General features: G+C 38.2%; 1 protein-coding gene across 1 annotated transcript in view; it reads right to left on the minus strand.

The window, feature by feature from the left end:
* Positions 1-9,636, minus strand: part of lamp1a (lysosomal associated membrane protein 1a) — a 41,101-nt gene that overhangs the window by 8,380 nt on the left and 23,085 nt on the right. Inside the window, exons 2-4 of the mRNA XM_016441694.1 lie at positions 7,705-7,820; positions 5,659-5,875; positions 5,413-5,577 (exon numbers count right to left, since the gene is read on the minus strand). Coding sequence (XP_016297180.1) covers positions 5,413-5,577; positions 5,659-5,875; positions 7,705-7,820 — 498 coding nt within the window. The remainder of the gene's footprint in view (positions 1-5,412; positions 5,578-5,658; positions 5,876-7,704; positions 7,821-9,636) is intronic.

A 9,636-nucleotide genomic window follows, 5' to 3' on the forward strand; every position in this document is an offset into this window, starting at 1 on the left:
CGAGGAATAAAAAAAAAAAATCGAATAGTCGAATAAAATCGACGAATCGCGACAGCCCTACCGTCTTTGAATGAATTATACAAGTAAGGTATTCCAGTGGTAATAGCTCCATTAACACTTTTTGCCAGCCCTTCACAGAGGGGGCTTTATCAGAGGTCCACTGCAAAAGAATGTTTTTCCATGCTGAAAATGTTTTGCATTTCTCGAAGTATTTTACACCAGTAATCCTGTATCAAACGGCATGACCATAAACAGTGAGTCAGAGTACCAATTTCGGTCTTACATTTAAGACAAAATGGGGAAAAGGAACTGTTAAAAGTATGTCTGCGATTAGGAGATATATGTAGCCTGTGCAGTATCTTCAGCTGAATTGCTCTTGCACGGTTACAGACTGATATTTTTTTAGCACCCTCCCAGACTACCTCCCAAACATCCTCATCAATCGGAATTGATAGTTCCTTTTCCCACTTCTTCCTAATATTCTGTGAGTCAGTGCCATTCATAGAGCATAAAGTGTTATAGAAAAGGCTAATCGATGTTCTCCCAGTTGTTTGAAAACCTTTTTACCCGTGCGCTCACCTTTGAACCAGCGCATGCGCTAACTTCATTTTTAACCCGGAACAGCCTTCTTTCATGTGAACAGAGTAGGGAGGAAATAACATGTTAACAATCTCCCTATACTTTAAACAAAGAAAATATAAATTAAAAAAAACATACAAAACAAAGATTACAGTTACCAAAAAAAATAGTTGTATATCCGATTGAAAGTATAGTCTTTTCAAATTAACCTCTTTCCTCTCTCTCTTTTTTTTTTTTTTTTGTAAGTTGAGTTTTTGTGTCCGACCAGACGAACACTTATTTCCAGTCGAAGACGTTTCTCAGAGACCTGTTTTGTTGACTTAAGGGCATCAAACAGAGAGTGGTTGTCTGTCACACAGATCAACGGAGGAGTATTCAGCTCAGCAGTTCCAGTAGTAAGTTCAAAAAAGAGAGTAGTCAGAAAAATGGCATTATCTATTCCATCTGACAGGGCCAGAGTTTCCCTGCCGGAGTACTCCTCACCACACATCTAATTTTCTTAGATTGCCAACAGAGAGGAGAAAACTTCCCTCCTTCTCCCATGAGACCAATCAATGTCCCCCCCTGTGTGCCCCCATCAGGGAGATTTCCAAGGGAAGCATCACTGAAAACAACAAAGTTTAGAGCATCACTGTTTCCCAAATGTTGAAACCTGAGAGTCACCTTTTCAGATTTAAGCTTTCTAATGACCTTATTTGTCTCGTGAATAGACTGGACTGTAGCATACTTTATATTTGATGCTAAACTGCATACATCAAACATAATGTCTGGTCTGGTTTGTTTTGCAACCCACAGTATTTGTCCTATTTTTGACCTAAGCTGCTCTTTTTCAGTCTCATTAAGAGAGGCATCCCTCTGCACGGCATGTGCTACTTGCAGTCGAATAGGCTGTAGGTTTTCAATGTAACTATGCTGATGTACATGAACTACACCATTAATAGTAACAAAGTCTATTCCCACACAGCAGAAATTTTCATGTTCCTCACATCCAACATGTAATGCAGACTTTAGTGTAGGTATCACATCTGTTGAGAAGTTTTGTGAGCCTGCCCAAAGAAAATCATCAACATGACATGCGAGTACTCCAGTAACCTCACACTGTTCATCCAACCAATAGAATACTGCTGGATCTACTTTAGACATTTTACCACCTGTACTTGGCATGATTTCTTTCACTTTGTTGTACCAATACAATGATGCATCTGCAAGGCCGTAAACACACTTGTTTAGTTTCCATAGAACATTTTCTTTTCCTGCTTCAGGAGGGGGCCGGACATAGATTTCTCTGGACAACTGCATGCCCTGCAAGAAAGCAGATTTGATGTCCATAGAATGGGCTTGCCCTTTATTTTGACAGATTACAGCTAATAACAGCCTATAAGAGTCAGAAGCACAGGTTGGAGAATCTTTCTGCAGCTCGTGAATATTAAGCTTTTCAAAACCTCTGGCTACGAGTCGCACTTTGGGCACAATACCATTCGGAGTTTCTTTGAGACTACAGACCCATCTGGTAGAGACACACTTTTGACCTGCATCATCAACATCAACTACAAAAACAAAAACATTGTTTTTGTACCAATTCACCATTTCATCCCGTTTAGCTGCATCAAATGAAATATCTTTTGTTATGAGTACATCAGCCCCTCTATCAGTTGATTCAATGTGAAGATTATCAACACATGACATATCCACTGACTCTTTTTGCCCAGATTGCTGATCCTGTGTGTTTGTTTTACAGAGCCTGGATTGATGTACTCTAACGAGAGTCCCCCCATGTCTTACAAATATAACAGCTCCATCTTGACCAATAACTACCCCTGGTCCCTTCCATTCAGGACAGTCTGCTCTTTTGTAATATACCTTGTCTCCTGTCACATACATGTCATCTGTGGGCCTAAGCTGCCTACGTAGTGCCCTTCTTATTCGCTCAGAAGACTCTGCTTCTGTAAATGCTTTCCTAGAAGCAAGTAAAGCAGAAATGTGTTCTCCCACTTTAGCACTCACAGTGGTACCTTCTAGAGCAGGCAATTTATCAACTAATACAGAAGGAAGGTTAGGATTCTGTCCAAACACTAATTGGTATGGACTGTAGCCATGAACATTCAACATACGGTTCTTAGCCATGAGGGCCCAGTCAAAGGCAGTGTGCCAGTCACATCCATTTTCTCGTTTGACCTTCAGGATGATCTCGGTGAGTGTTTGGTTATGTCTCTCGAGTAGTCTGTTGCTCCAGGGACTGTATCCAGCTGTTGTTCTTGTCTCGATGTTAAAGTTTTCAGCCATGTCTCTGATTTCTTGGTTGTTGAATTCCCCTCCATTATCACTGTACAGCTTCTGGGGGGCACCATGGACACTTATCCAAGTGTGAATGAAGGAGTTGACAATTTCAGATTACTTCTTTGTTTTCACAATGTTTCCGGCGCTGAAATGTGTAAAGTGGTCGATGATGTGAAGATACCATACACCTGGTTCTAACTATCGAGGCAGGCCATGTCCAATAGCTTAAAAGCCAGCACAGCATCAAGAAGCGTCATAATATACTTTTTCATCCGATTGTATCGCTGTTCGAAATCAATTATGTAGTCCGCCATGGAAACCGAACTATTCTTCGTTATTCCATCAAAATAAGAATACACTTCTGTGAACAGAGTAGGGAGGAAATAACATGTTAACAGAAATGACATTAAATTATTATCAATAAACAAATCTTGTTGCTTAACAATGCCCTTTTCACACCAGAACTTAAAGCCAGCATCCATCATTCCTGGTTGGAAGTCTGGATTATATAAAATTGGGAGAAAATACAGAGGTAAATTTAGACCTACCCTCCAGGCGTCTAACTAGCCGCCATGCTCTAAGTGTATTAAGAGTAACAGGATTAACACAACTTTCTTTAATGATTTTAAAACTTTTATAAACAATAGGTCTGGTAATGAATATTTGGATAAACTTGTTTCAATATTTATCCATACTGAGGAGACATCTTTTGTTATCCACTTAGAAATATTTCTCAAATGAGCACCTAACTGATATGTTCTAATATTGGGTAGATCTAAACCCCCTTTAGATCCTGGCAGTTGTAAAACTGACATCTTAAGCCTCGGTCGTCTTTTGCTCCATATGAAAGAGCTTAACCATCCATTCAAATCTTTTAAAACCCTTTTAGAGAACACAGCTGGGATCATATGAATAGGATAAAGCAACCTAGGAAGAACATTCATCTTACTCTATCCTACTCTGCCATGAAACTGGAAGGGAGTTCCAGTTCCAATGATCAAGATCCTGTTTTATTTTCTCAAACAAGATTCATTTTATGCATCTGATTAAAGTTAGGAGTCACAAAGATTCCCAGGTATCCTAAATCCTGCAGGGGACCATTTAAAGGGAAACGGAGATATAGTACTTGGCATATCAATTAAGCAACCAAGAGGCATGGCTTCAGACTTAGTTAGGTTAATTTTGTATCCAGAAAACAAACTAAATAGAGTAATAATATTAATGAGAGGAGGTACTGATAACTCAGGTGAAGATAAAAATAACAAAACATCATCCGCATAAAGGCTTATTTTATGCTGTGTAGTACCTATAGCCAAACCTTGAATGGATGTAGATGATCTAATAGCCTCTGCCAGTGGCTCTAGTGCCATCGCAAAGAGGAGGGGTGACAGGGGGCAACCCTGCCTAGTCCCCCTATATGTAATAAAACTGTCCGATCGAAAGCCCATTGGTAATGACCGCAGCCCGTGGATGATCATACAATATTCTGATCCATTTTACAAAATTGTCTCCTAGTCCAAACCTTATCAGTACTGAAAATAAATAAGGCCATTCTATGCGGTCAAAGGCCTTTTCGGCATCTAATGAAAGAACCAAGCCATCCACCCCCTCTTTGCTTAAACACCTGAATGATGTTTAAAAGACGCCTAACATTATCACATGAATTTTGTCCTTTTATGAAACCAGTTTGATCTTAATTTTTCTGATCCACTTCAAATGTTGACTACTGTGTGTGTGTATGTATGTATGTATATATATATATACACATACATACATACATACATGACATGTAATATTAGAACATAATGTTGCTTATGTTGACTATTGAATTAGCTTTTATTTTCATATTTTCAGTTTTCATTTCAATTTCTGTTTATGTTTTAGTAATTTTATGTGCTTTTGTCATTTTCATTAGTTTTTTTCCTTTATTTATTGTTATTTAACTTCAGTTTTAGTCATTTTAGTAGTTCAACTTTTATTTCAAGTATTTGCCAAGGCAAAATTTCTCTTTTTTCATCTTCAGGTTTTTCATCTAATATTTATATTTTATTTTAGCTGTATTTCAATTAACAAAGTGTTTTTTTTTTTTTATAGTTTTAGATAAAAATAACAAAACTGTCTTTTATTTATTTACTTTTTAAATGATGCACATTTTTGCAGACTCTGAGGGTGTGTAAACTTACGCACTCAGCTGCTGCATAGATCTATTAGAGCAAGTTTATTTTCCTGCATGAGTCAGGCGCTCCATTCACTCCGGCTCTGAGCATCAGATTACCCAGCAGCCCCCATTAGTAGCCACAAATGAATGAAAGGCCAGTTTAGAGTTCAATCAGTCTGATTCAAGAATGAACAGTTCAAACAATAAATTCAATAACCTGTTCAACCAGTTCACTGAAAAGAACCAGTTCAGAAGGATGATTCATTTGCATGTAAGAGGACTGCATGATTTATGCCACTGTGTATGCTGGGCAACCAACATTTGATGTGGGATTAACAAGAACAAGTAAAATGATACTTAATTCAATGTCAAAAAGGTCACATGCTACCATCATGTACCGTTTGTGCTGAGGTTTGCTCCGTTCATGTACGCCTCCATGCGAACATCTGAGAAGGTGACGTTGACCTCGGTGCTCAGACTGACGGACATGGAGCTCAGACACCTGTAAGTGCTGTTCAGCCTCGCCGAGATCTCCGATGCGTTCGTCATCACCGACACAATTCCTGCGAAAGAAACACCTGTGAGCAGACACTCATCCAACACAGCGACCTCTGTGTGTGTGTGTGTGTGTGTGAGAGATTCACTTGAGCTGGAGGATCGTGGAAAGGTGGTGGTGTCACTGAGATTGTACTGCAGGCTGATGTTGGCCACCCGGTACAGCCATCTGTCGCTGGTGAATACGAGAGCCAGAGCGTGACCTGCACCGAACGACACCACCAGCTCTGGAGGAACATCACCGCCGCCGCAGGAACTGCTGCTGCCCACTGCTGCTGAGGATGGTAGCGCAAACCACACCACACTCTAACAGAGGAAAAACACATACATGCAGTATTCATTCGATAAACGAAAAGTGTGGCGAAAAATGTTCAATGACAACCTTTCCACGACTAAGACAAAACAACGATGAGACAACACTGAAATCATTAAACAATGTGACTATATCAACATGCAAAACTGTTGACAAAGAATGACTTGAGATGTATTTAAAAAAAATAAAATAAATCTCTTTACATTTTCTTCAACAAAAAGGAAAACAAGGAAAATAAATATTTGACTGTTTTTATTAAACCTCCATGAGTTTTCATCCTTGGGGTTGCAAGATGTCAAAAGTTTAAATCCCCCTATCAGAGCTTCCCTCTTAAAAGGATACATTTTCTGCCCAGAGTTTTACTTACTCTTCCTAACCTAGCAACCATGGAATTATTGGAATCAATTATCAGGAATTTCACTGCTTGAGCTTTCGAGTTTTACCGTTTTTTATAATGTATAGTCTGTTATTTATATAATAATTTAAGTCAGGAAACTAGTGTAAATAAATATAATATCTTGAATGGTGACAATCATAATCAGTAATCACAATTACAAAATTATTTGATTATCAGTTTAACAGTTTTAAAGTTTAAAACTAGAACATTCCTAGACTATTTATATTAGAGGTCATCCGATGTGGATTTTACCGATACGATAACTAGGTTGGACCACAGTGGCCGATAACCGATTAATCAACCGATAGTTTTTAAAATGGATCCTGAATGAACACTCAAATAGTGCTGAACTTTATTACAAAATATAAATAAATAAAAAAGGAATAAATGTAATAGAATATTAAATATTATTTATACACTGATCATTAATGGTAGTTCATAGTTCATTCACTAATGTTAACAGATGCAAATTTAACATTACTAAATGTTGAAATTAACACACTGTAACGAGGAACAATACTTCTACGGCGTTTATTAACCTTAGTTAATGTTACAAACGGAATCTTATTGTAAAGTGTTACCATTTCATGCCAGGCATTGACATCCTGGCTATGTTTAAATATCTACAATTGAAATCACATATGTATGTATATATTGTATGTATACTCTCACTGTTTTTTTTTTTGTGCTTATATTTTAGAACACTTGATGATTATCTAATTAAAAATAAAATATGCCAGTCACACACTGGACAAAATGCACAGTGTCGCATCTCGGACAATGCTCTATATATTAGCATCAAAAAAATTCAAATGTAAGATTTTCATTTTGGCCCTAGCATAAAGTCATTCCACTCAAGTCAGACAGCAAATGTGCAAAAAAAGAAAGAAAAAAGAATAATGTCTACCAGGTCCACATGTGATGCAAAATATAATTACAGGGTCACAAATAAACATATTTGTTTTAACTAATAATTTTTTTATTAATTTTTTTCCTTTCCTTTTCTTTACTTAAGTAATAACGTGACGTGTAGGCCAAGTATGGTAACCCATACTTAGAATTTGTGCTCTGCATTTATCCCATCCAAGTGCCCACACACAGCAGTGAGTAGTGAACACACACGAACACACACGAACACACACACACACACACACACACACACACACACAATGAACACACACTCCGAGCAGTGGGTGAAGGTGGAAGTGAGCTCTGTTCATTCACTCTGATATGGCATGAAATAGACATAGGGTCGAAACATATTTCAAAAATTGTATAAATTAAATAAATATATTTATATAGAGTGCATCAAAAAATGTGTGAATGTTTGTGTGTGTGTGTGTGTGTGTGTGTGTAAGAGTCATGTGTATTGTGTTTGTGTGTGTGTGTGTGTGTGTCGTGCGTGTCTGCATGTGTGTGTGGTACCGTTCCATTGGCGGTGTTGTAGGAGATGCTGAAGGAGGCGCTGAGTTCTGCTTTAATGCAGGTGGAGTTTCCATCAGTCACCTCAAACGTCACAGCATGAGCCGCAAACACACACCCTGAAACACAACCATCATTATCATCATTATCGTCATCACTGGATGTGAATAAGTCGTGACCCCCAGTGTCCACTAGAGAGCACTGTCACACTGCCGTCTGCACACGCACACACACACACACACACACACACACACACACACACACACACAGCACTGTGGCAGCAGTGGAGTCATTCAGGTTTCTGGGCTCCTACCATCTCTCAGGACCTAAAGTAGGACACTCACATTGAAAAAAGCCCAGCAGAGGCTGTACTTCCTTTGTCAACTGAAGAAGTTCAATTTGCCACAGGCGCAGATGACCGTTTTACTCAGCTGTTATTGAGTCGGTTCTGTGCACGTCTATAGGTGTCTGGTTTGGGTCAGCCAGCAAATCAGATATAAAAAAGACTGCAACAGACTGTTAGGACAGCTGAGAGGATATCTGGTGTTCACCTGCCCAACCTTCAGGACTTGTACATCTCCAGAATGAAGAAACAGGTGGGTAACATCATCACAGATCCCTCTCAACCAGACCACAGCCTTTTTGCATTTCTACCCTCAAGCAGATTTTTATGATCTCTGTGCACTAGAACATCTAGGCATAACAAGTTTTTCCCCAAGCCATCTCCACCCTAAAAAGCTAGCACGCCAATTACTACCTGTTTTTATAACCCTGAAATCCAGTACTCTTGTAGTGTTTATGTCACCTGAGAGTTAGGCAAATAATAGATATTTATATGTCAATACTTATTTTTATTCATACAGTTGTATATACAGTACATTATACACACATCTGTACATAAACCTTCTGATCTAGATGTATATTGCTTTTTATTTTTTTATTATTTTTTTTTTCTTAATCTTATTTAAATGTTCTTTCTATTCTCTAGTGTTATATATGAAAGTATGTATGTAACCAGAGCTCCTGGAAACCACAACAAATTCCTTGTGTGTTTGTGCACACTTGGCGAATAGAGCTCATTCTGATTCTAAACCAGATCTGACATTAAACAAACATTCACAGGGATCTTTGATCCAACCAATCACATCAGTGTCATACTTCTCAGTGTCATACATTTTTACATTTCCAAAACAATATTAAGCTGCATTACGCAAACCTATTAGCACATGATTTCCTGCTTTAAAAAAAGGAACATTCCATAAAATTGACACACAGAAAGTTACATAATTTGAACATGATAGGAAAAACAGGTAATCTCACAATCTCATTCTATTTCACAATTTCTACACTGATCAAAGTGTATTTAACACTGTTATTGTAAGAAAAATCCCATTCATTCTTGAATGAATCAGCTGTTTGAATGAATTAGTTGAATGAATGACTCAGTAGCCCTATTCGCACGGGATTAGTATTACCTGGTGACCTCCAGTCATTTGTAATAATTGCGGATGTTGTCTGTGATCTTAATCCCGTGCGAATCGGCCATGTCTGTAATTTGTAAAGTAAAAATTCCCCCGCAAAAGACCTACCATATTTCGCCGAACACCGAGGTCCTGTGATAATATTAGTCCTGTGCGAATCGGCATCTCTGTGATTTGGCCTGCATTTGGTGGGTCATATATCATTTTTCGAGGTTTTTGTTTCCTGTGCGCTTTTTTATCCATCTTTCGCGAAGAATGGAGCTGCGTTGGAGTGTTTGATAGTATTTTGGGTGCTGTTATAGCTCTACACCATACAATTTGTAGAAAGAAAAGGCTGAAAAGGTTTTGAGGTTAATGTGTTACAAATAAATCAAGCATAAAGCTTGAGATACTATTTTAACCTGGTGAAATGTAAATGTCACAGGGCACGAAACTATATTAATTTCTTTTCTTT

Source organism: Sinocyclocheilus anshuiensis, unplaced genomic scaffold (assembly GCF_001515605.1).
Source record: "Sinocyclocheilus anshuiensis isolate Anshui unplaced genomic scaffold, SAMN03320099.WGS_v1.1 scaffold2063, whole genome shotgun sequence".
Classification (NCBI taxonomy): Eukaryota; Metazoa; Chordata; class Actinopteri; order Cypriniformes; family Cyprinidae; genus Sinocyclocheilus; species Sinocyclocheilus anshuiensis.